At 51.2% G+C, this 15139-nt stretch overlaps 1 protein-coding gene across 1 annotated transcript in view; it reads right to left on the bottom strand.

Moving 5' to 3' along the window:
- Positions 1-368: 368 nt before the first annotated feature.
- ARFGAP3 (ADP ribosylation factor GTPase activating protein 3) overlaps positions 369-15139 on the bottom strand; it is a 73401-nt gene continuing 58630 nt past the window's right edge. The window contains exons 14-16 of the mRNA XM_003419722.3: positions 14579-14669; positions 3328-3449; positions 369-1444 (exon numbers count right to left, since the gene is read on the bottom strand). Of these exons, the coding sequence (XP_003419770.2) occupies positions 1427-1444; positions 3328-3449; positions 14579-14669 (231 nt within the window). The 3' untranslated portion in view covers positions 369-1426. The remainder of the gene's footprint in view (positions 1445-3327; positions 3450-14578; positions 14670-15139) is intronic.

The raw sequence follows: 15139 nt of genomic DNA, 5'->3' as shown, positions 1-15139 counted from the left end.
CAAAACCAAACCCACTGATGCCAAGTGCTTTCTGACTCATAGCGACCCTACAGGACAGAGTAGAACTACCCTCCTGCAGAGCGGCTGGTGGGTTCGAACCACTGACCTTATGGTTAGCAGCTGAGCAGTTTAGCTGCTGTGCCATCAGGGCTCCTGGTGTCCTACAGACCCTCATTTCAACAAGGACACCCCACACGCTGCATCAGAACACTCCCATATAATGACAGCCACACATGAGGTCCCAGACAGCCATTACAAACAGACCACCTGTGATTCTGCCTTAATTCCGCCGTATGTCCCTCCCCGTATACCGTGCACTGCTTTCAGAGTTATTACAAAAGCTTTTTGTAAAAAACATAGGCAACACAGTCTGCTGCGGCTTTTTATTATACTTAGAAGTCTACAAATTTGAGCTCTTCAGAAAAATTCACAAAATATTCAGTGGAAATCACGTTTTCGGTTCATTGAATTTCATATATGTTACTGTGCTGAACAATATATTCTATGCTGTCTAAAACACAGCCAAATTATTTTTCTTTATTCATTATACACATTCTGTAATTTTTTGAAAACCAGGAGTAAGATAAAAAAATATTAGCAAAACTACCCAATGACCACTACTCTTTCCCACAGACGGAAATGCCGGCTGGCAGTGGGTTCTTCTTACCTTACCAACTTTAATTCTGTACACTCCACTGATTCAGAACTCACTGAGGGAGCCCTCGCCTTACACTGCCCATAAATTCAAACAGCCGCGCCTTGGCAGGAGACGAAGCCAAGCCCCTAGTCAAGGTGCAAACATAGGTTTGTTAAAAGCACACTCACTGAAGAAATTTTTAAGTTTATGGATCATACAAAATAAGCAATCCACAGAGGGATGATGACCGTAAACGTTATTTAAAATCACCTTAGTATGCAGACACACAAATGAAGCAGCCTGTCAAACCAGACACCAGTCATTTTCGGTACTTTGTTTTTATTCTTTGCTCCCTTTGGAATGAAATGCTTGTTTGCGAGCGGCGTCCCTTCAGGCCTGTGGAGACCGCTGCTCCCGGGAGTCCTGGGCTGAGTCACCCAGCACTGAGCCCTGGAAGCGAAGGCTGTCTGTGTTCACTCAGGGGAACTGCTGTCTCCAGGCCCCCAGCTGCTGTCGGGACTAAAAATTCCAAGAGAGCAAAGCAAGGTACGCTTGGCCACGCCAAAGGCGGGCATGCAGGGAGAAAGGCTGAGGAGAACAGAGCTTCTTCTACATCAAAAATGAGAATTTCTCAATGAAATGTTAAAATTGGGAACGTGTATATGTACTAGGTGAACAAGCAGCAGCCAGGCAACCTGGAGAGCTGGCTGGTCTTCCCTGCAGGCTGTGGTGTGGCCTCTGGTTCACCTGAAGAGGGGCTTCTCCAGAACACAGGCCGTGGCGTCAGCGTTAAGAGCCGTAGCGATCCTGGAGAAAAGAGAAAATGAAATCACCAGTGCTCAGCATCAAGTGCTCGTCTGCAGGCGCACGGATGTTCCGTGTTGTCAAAGTGACACTGCGACCGACACAAAGCACAGGTGCCAGCATCTGACACGAGCCCTGAGCCTCAAGGAGGCAGACCAAGGGAGCCGACATCACAGCCGGTCGCAGGTGCTGACAACGCTGTGGGGGCTTTGGAGCCCGACTTGGTGACGTCTTGCCTCTGCCTTCCTGGCGTGGCTGGGGCTGTGAAGCAGGCAGCAGGCCTCTGACCCGCGGAGGGCGTGGTAAGCGAGAGCGTCCTGATGTTTAATGAAAGCCCAACGCCAAGCCCTCTGGGAGCAAGTGTGAGGTGGAGTAGAGGGGAACGCACTTGGAGACGGAAACCCTGGCCTGCAAGGTGCTGGTTCAGCTGAACGATGTGCAGAGGCTACAGAACCCTCTGTGCTCTGTCTCTTCATTGACGACATGGGGGTGAATATCACAGAACAGGACGTCTACCTGCTTGGGGCGCTGACCTAAGGGAGCGCAGCTGACCTCAGGCCATGGAAGGGCTTTATAAATTCTAACTGAAGGGCCACGGAAGGGACCATTGTGTGATTAACAGCAGTGAAAACAGCGACAGCCAGCACTTCAGGGTTGAGGGGATTCTTTGCAGTGGGGAGCATCCCCCAAACCTGGGGCCAGAACAGTGCTGTCTGGAAACTAGGAACCCCCTTTAGGGGCACTGGGGCCCGTGTTAACAAGGTCAGACCCCAGTGGCCACGTTCTCATTAGTAATAGAATCCTTCTAAAGAAAAGACCTAAACAAGAAGGTTCAAGAAATAGGCCTTGCATATAATCCGAGATGGCCTTACATTTTTATATACACGGCTGCTCCATCCTTGCCTTATTTAAAAGACTGAAATACAGCTTAAACAGCCAACTGGGGAATTGTCAAATACATTATGGTATGTATTTTCACTCAAAAGAATGTGGTTTCTGAGTAATTTTTAATTATATGAAAATGCTCATAACACCACAGAGGAAAACAGGATACGAAAGCATGTCTACAATATAATCCCCTTTTAATTTTAAAGAGACTCAGAAATCTAGAGCTAAAATAAAATACGCCAAAATCCTAAAAACACGCATACAATGGACTGTTACGCAGCCATAGAGAGAAACGAAGTCCGGATACACAATCCGGCATGGATGAACCTTGAAAACACGATGCTGAGTGAAGTCAGTCAGACAGGAAAGATACATGTCGTATGACTCGCTTACATGAAACGTCTAGAACAGGCGAATGCAGACACAGAAAGCAGATTAGTGGTTGCCAGGGGCTGGGGGAACAGAAAGTGGAGAGTAGGGACAAAAATGGGTACTGAGTCTCCGTTTGAGGTGATGGAAATGTTTGGGAAATAGTGGTAATGGCTGCAAACGCTGTGACTGTAACACCACTGGACACTGAAAAATGGTTAAAATGGCAAATCTTATGCTATACGTATTTTACACACACACACACACAAGTGGAGGAAAGAGAATACCTAAAACTGGGAGACAAAACTAACAGAAGTTGCCCCTGTGAGGTGGGATTATAGGCAATTTTTATTTTCTTCTGGATATTTCTCCGTATTTTCCAATGTAGGGAAAAAGCTACCAGTGATCATGAGAACTCCTGTAAGGATTCCCCTTTGGAAGCGTTTACAAGAACATAACCTGTCATCTGTGGTTTTCACACGCCTTGGGTCACACGGTAGCAACATAAATGGCATACAGTGGACTTTTCCAGCAGCTGCAGAACGGTCCAGATCTCATTTTCGAAACCACGAACCCCACCATCAGACTCAGCCTAACAACCCTGCTGTCAGGCTGCCCCGTCCACTAACCTGGATGGAAGTCATGACACCGTTGGCAAAGACCGAGAGCTTCCCGGCGACGGACCTCACGCCCTGCTTAAACTGCGCCATGTCGGGAGCGGCGGGCAGCACGCTGGTGAGATTGTAGTTTCCTGCACACACACAACATGGAGGCTCGTCACTCTCCGCTGGGAGCGACAGGGCAGAGAGCTCAGGGGACTTCAGAGGACACACCCCGCCCCTCCCTGCTTCTCCGCAAGCAGCAGCTGTGGCTATGGGAAAGGACCCGATCCCGGTTTAAGTTGCAGCCCCACCATGAATCAGCTGAGAGAAGACGCAGCACTGGGGCTTAACCATCATGGGTTCAAATTTTGGCACTGCCACTTCTAAGCTGTATGTCTTTGGACAAGTTCTTTACCGTCTCTGAGCCTCTGTCTCTAAGGTGCTTAACACAAGGCCTGACACATAAGTACTCAGTGAAGGGCCAATGGATGGATATCTGTCTGCTCAGCATCGGTTCCCCCACTTTTGGTGAGAGCCACCCTCCCTTCCTCTGGGGATACCCCACCCCTCTACCCTATCCACAGATGGGCACGTGACCAGGCTTGGCCAATTGAAACCTTCCTTGGGAGCCATTTACTCAAGTGAAGAGGAGACGGCCTGCTCCGGGCTCCAGCTGCGGCTCTTTGTGACTCTGACTGCCCTTCCAACTCACCCCTCAAGGATAGATGGACGGAGAAGCTTGTTGCAGCCCAAGAGAACGAGGCCACTGCCCAAGGAACAAGCCAGAAACGAGGAGTCCATGCCAGTGAACTCGCTTGACTCTGAATCTTCCCGGGAACAGAAGCCAGTAACTTCACTGTGTGCTCAGGCTAGTTTGAGCTGGGCTTCTATTATTTCCATTTTGATTGTCCTGATGCAAACATTACCGTACAGTACCCGTGTAGGTAAAGCACAAACATTACCGTACAGTACCCGTGTAGGTAAAGCGCAAACATTACCATACAGTACCCGTGTAGGTAAAGCGCAAATGTAGGTAGAGTGCAAACATTATCGTGTGGTACCAGTGTAAGTACCGGGCAGTGTTTCCTTCTGCTGTGCACAGGGTCCCTGTGAGTCAGAGCAGACCCGACGCCACCTAACAACAACAACCTATGTAGGTAACGCAGGTCAGTGTTATCACAGGTGCATGGTCCGACCACATGCCTGTGTGACAACTGTGACAACACAGCTTTCATGTTAACCTTTGTTACACAGCTGTAATAAGACGCAGAAGGACTCAGTGATTGTGAGCAGAACCCAAACCTGCTGCTCCTCCAGGCCCCACGTGCAGGCCACCTATACCCTCATTCACCCTAAGCAACAGAAATCTCGGTCAGGTCCCTTTCCAGAAAAAAAAAAGCAGAAACAATGGCCTTGTCCTTCAGGCCAGCAGTTTCCCACTGCACTGTTCCCACGCCTACCACGTGGGAGGGCCCCAGATGTGAGCTCTTGCCCCTCCACTCCACAAAAGAGCCAGGAAGTGACAGCTGACTTTTTAAAGTTTTATACCCTTTGCCAGTTACAAAGCAGATGCCCAGAGCAGTGATACGTCTGGGTTCAAATCCCAGCATAGCCACTTACAGTTGCCTGACTAAGTCCAGCAAACAAGGAGTTGCTGTGGGATGTTAAATGTGGGAGCCAGAGAGCCACGGCTGCGCAGCCAGGTTACGGATCCATGATAGCTGGTTGGTGTGGACCAGAGCTGAGAGTCATGGCTACGCAGCCACGTTACAGGTCCACAGTGGCTGGTGGCACAGACCAGTGCTCAGAGAGCCATAACTGTGCAGCCATGTTATGGGTCCAGGGTGGCTGGCTGGCGTGAACCAGAGCTCAGAGGGTGGCTCTTCCTCTACTCGGAGTTTCCAACTGGAGAACGCCACCAAGGCACACACACACTGGCAAGCTAGAGCAGAGGTACTTCTGTTCTGCTCTGAGGTGTCTACCCCTCCTCAGAGCGGCCCTGGGCCTGAGCAGAGCAGCTCCAGGACTACAGCCCCTCACTGACTATCCTCAGCACCAGGTGACCAGAGGTGGTGACAAGGCCCCTCCCCGTGTCCTTCTGTCCTCCCTGAACTAGGGAGCTTGCAGGCACTGGAGAAATGCCTGAGCCCCAGACCCCAAGGAATACCCCATACCAGTCCCCAACTGCCTCCCCAGATTTTTATGAGAGAAACAAGCTTGGGTCTCACCCGGCCACTGTGTTTACACATTCTTAGTACTTACTTCATCCTGAAAGCCTATGATCCTGAGGGGATAAGTAACTTGGCAACTTGTGGAGCAGATGACAGACCCCTGGCACGGTTGAGCTGCCCACCTGCGCGTCTGCTGCCTGGCTTGGAAAGGTTCCAAATGTAAGAAATCTGACCAGAGATCTTCCTGTGTTTAGCAAAGGCTCCCTTCCTCCTGGTCGCTGGCATCAGCCATGCCCACACTCGGCGCCAAGTTGGCTGTGACAGCTGCCCAGGGCAGGCTGGAGGGGTCAGTGGTCAGAGACGGCAGTGGTCAAAGAAGCCCAACCATGCCCATGTTTTCACGGGCTTCAGGGAACGGCAGCTTACACCCAGTTCCGCAGGAAGAGGCTCCCTGACCCATGGTCTAGATAGGTCCCTGGGTCCCTGCTCCCAGGGCAGGGGCTGCACAGACACTGCTTTTCCAGAGCTTACCACCCAGCCCCTAAAGAAGATGACAAGCCCTAATGATAATGTGGCCTATGCTGTTTGCTGCGTGCACAGAGCGGGCGGGGGAAGCAACAGTGAAGGAAGCGGGCAGTCGGGAGGCCATTGCATGGTCCAGGCAGAGGGGATGCTGGGGTGAGGAGGGGGTGGGCCTGAGGATCGTGGGGTGAGGAGGGGGTGGATTTGAGGGTTCTGGGGGTAAGGAGTGAGTTGGACCTGAGGGTCCTGGGATAAGGAGAGGGTGGATCTGAGGGTCCTGGGGTACGGAGTGGGCAGGCCTGAGAGTCATGGAGTAAGGAGTGGGTGGGCCTGAGGGTCACAGGGTGAGAAGGAGTGGGTGGGCCTGAGGGTCCTGGGGGGTTGTGTGATGGGGCTTAGTGACTAGCTGCAGGAGGCTGGAAGACGAGTATTAGGGGGATACCCAGAGTGGTAGCAGTTCCTGCTCTGAGGCAGGGGCCTGCGGGGCAGGGAAGCTAAGCCATGTGCGTAGAGGTTGACCATGTAGGTGGAGGTTGACGGGAAGATCCCGTGTCCGTCAGGGCAGGCAAGTCTCCCTACGGAAACCAATGCCTCAGCAGAGGGTAGGTAGAGGCTGAGGGGAAGACCCCGTGTCCATCAGAGCAGGCAAGTCTCCCTATGGAAACCAATGCCTCAGCAGAGGCTGATGACCCACTAATGATGGGCTGCTCGGCACAGGCTGCAGGGGCTCTGCTCATCACCTCTTGGAGTCTAGGCTGCTGGGCTGCCACCTGTACGTGTGTCCATGTATGTGTCTCTGTGACCCCCACACAAGGAAGGAAGGATGGCAAAGCACATGCAAGCTTCGAGCCTGCGAGCCGCCGCATACACGGCTGCCGAGCACCTGCCACATGGCGATGCACGGCTCGGAGGAGAGCAAGCACAGGGCCTGTGGCCATCGTGCTAGGAGAGAGGAGAATGAGCACAGGCGTGCCCAATATTGGAGGTGGGCGGAGGAGGGCTAGCAGGGAGCTCTGGCTCTGTGCGCCCTGATGGAGGGGCTGCTGGATCAGGGTGCTTCTAGAGCTCATTTAGAAACACTGGTGGTGCAGTGGTTAAGAGCTACAGCTAACCAAGAGGTCGGCAGTTCAAATCCACCAGGCACTGCCTGGAAACCCTATGGGGCAGTTCTCCCCTGTCCTATACAGTTGCTATGCGTCAGAATCTGCTTGATGGCAACTGGTTTTAGAGCTCATTCATTCATTCATGCAGTAAACATTTCCTGGGGTTTCTGAGCCAGGCCCTCTGCCAGGAGCCGAGGTACAGAGATAAAGAGGCACAGACCCTGATCCCTCAGAGTTCACGCTCAGTTGGGGGTGATGGTCACCGACAGCCTCAGTCACAGTGGTGAGAGCGGGCAGAGGGGCCTGATGCAGCTCCCAGGGCGCAGATGGTGGGTCATCCAGGTGAACAGGAGGGGCGGAGCATTCCGGGCTCAGAGACCCATGACAGCCCAGTGCAGTTCAGGATCCGCAGACCCAAGGCAGCTAGCTGGACTAGGGACACTGTGGGAAATGATCAGGAATGAGGCCGGAAAGGCCAACGGGAACCCTGGTCCTGAAGGGGGCGAGCTAGGCAGGGGCCTGTGCACTAATCCAAGGGCCTGCACTTTGAAAGACCACGCTGGGAAGAGTGAGGAAGTGAGGTATGGGAGACCAGGCTGGAGCAGAAGGACAAGCAGGGGCTGAGGCCACAGTCCAGGAACAGGCGACCTGTGACGGAGACCCAAGGATATCCACGAAAGGCTGAGGGTGTGGGGAGGGAGCTGGAAAGTCGAGGACAGCTCCAAAGCTCTTCAGAAAATTAATTTTTAATAGAACATCATGTACCAATTTCCCTGAAATGGAGACAAGGCAAGAGATAAAGTATCTCTAAGACTATAAGAACAACGTGTTTAATAATAAACAAAAGCTCTCCAGTGCTGACATCTCTGAGACAGACCCAGAGGACACTGATTTGCTGAGATTAACATGACTTTGGTTTGTGTAACCACGTCTTCTCTGATGATACCACTGCACAGCTGTGCTGTATGGCAGACACAGCAAATCGCTCAACCAAACCACCCAATTGCAAAACCGGTCAGTGCTTCTGAGATGCAGCCCTGCCAGGCCACAAGGCTCTAGGGCTAAGTGAGAAAAAAGGACAAACATGGCCAAGGCACCCGAGTAGGCCTCACAGACACAGGTTCCAGGCAGGCAGCATGGCCACCCACTCAGGACGCACACAGTGGAGGAGCACCAGGGCAAGGAAGGAGGCCTCACAGCCCCAGTGGTCTTTGAAAGACATGCACAGAGAGGGGCGAACTGGATTTTACGCTTTCTTTGTTCCAACACTACTCCCACAAAGCTTCCTCTGTTCTGTCACTTTGTGTCCTAAGTAGCTCTACCTCCCCCCGGGAGTAGCAGCCGTCCCACACCCCAAGTGGCCATGCTTTCTGAGAGTGACCACAGGGACGGATGCCATACCAGGCTGTGGGCACTTATATGACAACTACCCTGGGTGGGCCTGGCCTGGAGGGAGGCCGAGAGATTTGCTCCCGCCATGCAGCTAGTGCGTGCACATGGCTGGCGCTTGACCAACATGGGGGACAAAGGCCTGAAGCAAGTGCAGAGCTGCCCACCGCCCAGCTCCTGCCCTGCCACTCACCACACAGTTAACCAACCAATCAGCGCTGGGCTGTAAACGAGGTTTCGCGGGTCCTCAAAGGCCCACGTGAAGGTCTGCGTGAAGAAACGTCTGCGAGCAGCCAAGCAATGCCCACAGCCCTGCAGCTGCGCTGAATGCAGATTCCCAGCCCCCAGAACTCTGAGAAAATAAACCTCTGTTCTTTAAAGCCGCCCACTTGCGGTATTTTTCGTACGACAGCACTAGTAACTAAGGCACGTAGTTGCTGTGTTAAACCTTGCTTCCCATGTAGAGAGGAGGCGATGGCCTTCTAGGAGACACAAACAACCAAAGAACCTCCTGTACCCTTTCTGCCTGGCATTACTTCCCGGTATTAGCTGACCGCCAACACTGAAAATGGTGACACAAAGAATGGGAGAGAGGGCTACCCACAGCTCCTTTTTCTGTCTGCCCTTCCTTATTCATCAGTAAGCTGAAGGTGGAGAAGGGTGGTAGAATCAATACAAATATTAAATAAAAACGGCTAAGTTAGTTTCGTGTAGCGTTTCTACTCCTTGGTAAGAATGAAACACAGATGCACGTACGAGCTACAAACTAAGATCCGTGTAACGTCAGTTACTGTGCACATGAGTTAAACGCTCTTTCCTTTGCATTTAAATCTGGCATTGTGGACTTTATCAACAAAGTGAAGAGACAACCTACAGACTGGGAGGAAATTTTGGGGAACCATGTATCTGATAAGGGTTTAGTATGTAGAATATAAAATAACTCCTACAGCTCAACAACAAAAAAGACAACCCAACTGAAAACTGGGCAAAGGCCTTGACTAGGCATTTCACCAAAGGGGATATACCAATGGCCAACAAGCATGTGAAAAGACACACAGTGTCATCAGTCATTGTGTTGTTGTGTGCCACTGAGTCCATTCCCACTCATAGAGACGCTACAGAAAAAGGAGAACTGCCCCGTAGGGTTTCCTAGCTTGTAATCGCCAGGTCTTTTCTCTGGTGGAGCCACTGGTGGGTGTGAATCGCCAACCTTTCCATTAGCAGCTAAGTGCTTAACTGTTGTGCACCAGGGCTCCTTTCATTAGTCATTAAACAAAAAAACCAAACCCATCACTGTCGAGTCAACTCCAACTTATAGCGATACTATAGGACAGAGTAGAACTGCCCCATAGGGTTTCCAAGGAGTGCCTGGTAGATTCGAACTGCTGACCTTTTGGTTAGCAGCTGGGCCACCAGGGCTCCTCATTAATCATTAGGGAGATGCAAATCAAAACCGCAAGGAGATACCACCTCACTCCCACTAGGATGGCTGTGATCTAACAAACAGATATTATCAGGTGGTGGTGAGAATGTGAAGAAATTGGAACCCTCATCCATTGCTGGTGGGAATGGAAAATGGTACAGTCACTGTGGAACAGTTTGGCGGTTCATCAAGAAGTTAAATATAAAACTACCACATGACCCAGCAATCCTAATTCTCAGTGTGTACCGAAAAGACTGAAGGCAGGAACGCAAACAGAAACCTTACACCAATGTTCACTGCAGCACTATTCGCAACAGCTAAAAGGTGGATTGGCATCTCTTTTCCCCCATCTCTGCTTCTCTCCCTTGGTTTAATCTCTTTTATATCTCAAAAGAGATTGATTTAAGACTCACCCTATACTAATCCTGTCTCAGTAACATAACAAAGACAATCCATTCTCAAATGGGATTTTAACTATAGGCATAGAGGTTAGGATTTATAACACACGTTTTTGGTGGACACAATTCAATCCATAACACACAGATATCCATACAGGACACAATTAAAGACACTTCTCAGACACACCAAACACCTCATGAGATTGGGTGTCTAGGCTTGAAGGTGTAGGACCTTAGTCTCAAGCACGAGTCTGTCAACTGGCACAATACAGTTCACAGAGTTCATGTCCTGCATCCCAGTGAGGTGAGTAGCATCTGGGGTCTTAAAAGCTTGTGAGCAGCCATCTAAGGTACAACTACTGGTCTCTACTCATCAGGAGCAAAAGAGAAAAAAGGGAACAAATTCTCAGAGAAGAAACTAGCCTATAGGGCTAATAGCCTATAAGAGCCATGGACTCACCTACCCTGAGACCAGAAGAACTAAATGGTGCCCGGCTACCACTAACGGCCATTCTGATCAGGGCCACCACAGACGGACCCTGCTAGAAGGGGAAAAATGCAGAACAAAACTCAAATTCTTGCAAAGACCAGACTTACTGGACCAATTGGGACCAGAGGCCTCCTTGAGACTATCTCCCTAAAATACTCTTTAAACCTCTAACTGCAACTATCTCCTGAGATCACCTTTTAGTGAAATAACAGAGTAGCACACAAAGGATATGACCTGTGAGTATGGTGCTCCAGTAAAAAACCATCTATATGAGACCAAAAGGTCAAGGGTCACTCTAAAGCAATAAGGGGGGCTGGGAAACTAGTGTACTGGAAACAGAATAACCAGAACGCAATTAAAAGAGAATGTTGACACACTGTGAAAAGTGTAACCAATGTCACTGAACAATTGGTAACAAAATTGTCAAACGGGAACTGTTATGGATTGAATTATATCCCCCCAAATATGTGTCCTAAATCCTAACCTCTATGCCTGTGGTTATAAACCCCTTTGGGAATGAGTATTCTGTTATGTTAATGAGGCAGGATTAGTGTAGGGTGTGTCTTGAGTTAATCTCTTACAAGAGATAAAAAGAGCAGATTAGGCAAAGTGAGATGGGGGAAGACAGATGCAAGCCACCTGGAGATTTCCAAGGAACCAGGAAGAAGAAGCTGAAGAGCCCACGGAGAGAGAAAGCCGTTCCCCTAGAGCCAGCACTCTGAACTGGGGCTTCTAGCCTCCTAAACTGTGTGAAAATTAACAAATTTGTTTGTTAAAGCCATCCACTTGTGGTATTTCTGTTACACCAGCCCTAGAGAACAAAGACAGGAACCTAACTTACTGTGTAAATTTTCACGAAAAACATAGTAAAATACTATTTTTCTAAAAAGGCAGGATAAAAAATGTATACACTAAAATGTCTACAGTGTGTATGACTGTGGTAATTAGAAGCAACATTGAAGGTCTTTAAAAAGATAAACAGAGCGACTGGGGCTGACATGACCACCCCAAAGATTTTTAAAGCTTCTGAGAACTTGGGCTGAGTTCTCGCCACCCAAAAAAAAAATTTTTTTTTTTACCCTTCTCTTAAAGGTAAACTGAAGTGGCAGACAGGGAAATAAATGGGCAAGGGAGGAGAGAAGAGACAGGAAGAACACCTCTAGCATCCTCCAGTTCTCAGGAGGCCAGTGTTTAACTACGCAACAGCCAAGCCAAGGCTGTCACTGCCCATGCCACATGCTGGGCCCTGCGTACTTACTTGGTTGATCTACAAACTGCTGTCTCTTTAGCCACAGGACTCCTGGGTTAAGCCACATCCCCAGAAGGCATTTCACTTCACCGGGAGGCATTTCAAATTTAGAAGTATTTTCTTTTCTCCCCCAAGTAATTATAAAGCTGTGATATAATTACAGACTACTTATAAAGCCATCAGAGGAGCCGACTGGACTCCCACTAACAATACCACAATCTGTGATGACAGTGATACTTCACAGATGGGACACAGAACAGTTTCTTAAAACCACCTTTTACTCTTCACTGAAATGCACTCTAAATAAACAGTAAATATTTAATAACAGTTGTTCGATGCACTGACATTTAGGAGGTTATTAGAAGGCATCTTTATGATGAGCTTGATGGAAGATGCAGAACGAGGGTCATCACGGTCTGGACTATTTTGGTTTGGGACGGAGGAGAGGGAGGGAGTGAGCTTTGCAGGCAGTGGACGGGCCGGCTGGGGAAGGGGTGTCAAATCTCTGGGTGGCCTGGCTCCCCAGTGTGCACCCTTACTATGGCCACACATTCCCACGGACCAGAGTTTGCCTGGGACCCACACAGGGTCAGAAAAATTACTGGACTTTTCTTCACGAAAGGGGATAGGAACACAGGCTGGCCACAGTTTTCCTTCAACAACTGGAAAGTTTTTTAAAACAAGACAGCAATGTTTCAGGGTGAAACTTCCAGCAACTGAATGATAAAACCACACATTGCCAGTGGGTGATTTTTTAACAATCCTGGTCCCCTGGACTGACCTGCCAAACTGCCAGGGCTCTGGCAGGTGGCCCCACGCTGATCCGGGGTAGGGGGGCAGCAGAGAGAGGATTCCTGAGAACCCTCAAAGGGGTTGGTCACAAAAGGAAGTTGCCTGACAAAAGGCCAGGACACCGGAAGTTCAGAGATGGTAACAGAAGCCTGTGAACCCTCGGCCCCACCCAGAACCCGTGCCAGGAAATCGCTGGCAGAAACCTGGCCAGCTGAGAGCAGGAGCCCTCCCTGCCCAGAGAGCACCTCCATGGCCACCCAGCTCTTGGCTGTATCCTCTGCCCTAGGCCGTGGCAGCCTTGCCCCTGCCCACCACCACCTCAGTTTCAGACACACTGGGCTTGCCCACTCTGGCCTTGGTCCCCAGCTCCTGAAGTATCTCTCAGGACACTGGCTGACCACACTGTGGGCCACTCTGCCAGCATACACCTTGTTCCCCAGACACTGCGTGGCTAGGACACCCTGTCCACTGCAGTGTAGCAACCTGGCAGGGGTCACTGCACACTGAGGTCCACCAGGGTCTTCTAACACCCCCCAGACAACACAGAGGTCCAGCCACTCAGCATGTGCCCCATGACCTTCTCTGTTGAGCTGTCTCCCTTTGGACTCACCCATGTTGGCCACTCCGTGACTCAACCCCCTTCCAGAAGCACCCATGCCCAGCTCCTCTAAGGCTGGAAATGGGGGTGTAGACAACACTGGGCCTTCAATGCCTGGCTCTTGTCCCCTGAGGTCCCTCCTCCCCTCAGGCTTTCCTGCTGATAACTGGGTTCCTGAACGGCCTCACACAGCCCTTCCCTTAAACCTGCAGCCCAGCTGAGGCCAGATTCGGAAACTAGAGCAAGCCTTTCTTGAGGCTCAGAGGTAACAGAAAGTAAGGATGGAGGGTGACATGGTTCTGGGTAGCGGTGACGGGCCTGTGTGATGAGGTCACTCCCGGGGGCTCATGGGGCTGTCCCACCCTACCCCTCAGCCTGCCACTGTGTGGTAAGCGCCACCCTAGCCCCCAGCTCCAGCCCCAAGACTACCAGACATCTCTCCTCTGAGGTGTGGATCCTAAAGAGGGATGAGGAGACAGGAAGTTCCTCTCCCACCTGCACATTCCCTAAGCCCAATGCTCTGTCCTCCCTGGGGGACTGACACTGATGGTCACCGCTGCTGCTCTGCTTCTGCCTGCCCACTGGCTAAGAGTTCTCACTCAATGCACGTTTGCTAAGCACGTGCCACGGCCAGACCTGTGCTGGGCAGGCTATACACAGCATCTCCTTCAAGCCTCATTACAGCCTCAGGAGGTGGGATTGCTCACCCCCTTTACAGAGGAGCAGACTGAAGCTAACAGTGGCATGAAGGATTCAGTCTCACAGCTAGAGAGCGGTTCGTGTCACTCGGGTGCCCCAGCCGGCCACTTCCAGGGTGGAGAGAGCAGTGTCCTAGGCTCTGCCTTCACATCGTACCGGAAAATACTCAGCCACGACACTGCTTCAGGAAGGGGGCTCCGCATAACCCTGGGGCTGTCGCTTCAGGACCTAGTCTCCTCACATGTAAGGCCTGAACAACGAATCCTGTCAACCTGACTCACGGCGGGGGGAAGACAGCTGCAGAGAGCGCTCGCTGAAGCGTAGCTGGGAAGAGTAAAAGGCCCATCCGGAGGAAACACATTCGTGCCGTGGACATGAGGGTCAGCTCTCCTCAGATCCTCCGTCCGACCGCCACGTCCTCCTCCCGCTCCCGTCTCCCCTCACCTGACGGCTGCTTCCTCTGCTCCTCAAACAGGTCAGCTGAGCTTATGGAGGAACTCGCCGAAAGCCTCTCTAGCCGAGCCCTGGTTTCATACTAGAGAAGATAAGCATAAGGAAACATTATGCTCCAAACATCGTGCACGGTTTTGCAAAAAGGATCACAGAAGAGCTGTAACTGGAATTGTGCTTGCCCCCCGCCCCCGCCCGTCAGGCCCCCGTCTTCAACAGTGACTCGGGGCCACCCCACGCGGGGCCCTGGGGTGGGGGAGAGCACCGACCGAGGCCCTGCCTTTACGAAGATCACGTCTGCCAGGGAGGCAGGCTTGGGCAGACAGACGGACACCCAGCATCATGGCTGACAACAGTCAGCGCCAGGGAAAAGCCAGAGGAGGGGTGGAGAACACCTCTGTAGCGGGGCTTAGATTCCAGCTGGCCAGCAAGGCTGCTCCAAGCTCTCCTCCGATACCTGAACTGAACTGAACGTCATCAACTCTAAACCAAGGTGGATTTCGGAGTGCACCCGATTAGACATATCAGATCCCTGTCCTCTGTGAGGGCGAGGCC

This window comes from Loxodonta africana, chromosome 4 (genome assembly GCF_030014295.1).
Source record: "Loxodonta africana isolate mLoxAfr1 chromosome 4, mLoxAfr1.hap2, whole genome shotgun sequence".
Classification (NCBI taxonomy): Eukaryota; Metazoa; Chordata; class Mammalia; order Proboscidea; family Elephantidae; genus Loxodonta; species Loxodonta africana.
The sequence above is the reverse complement of the archived record's forward strand: the minus strand, read 5'-3'. Positions and strand labels throughout refer to the sequence as shown.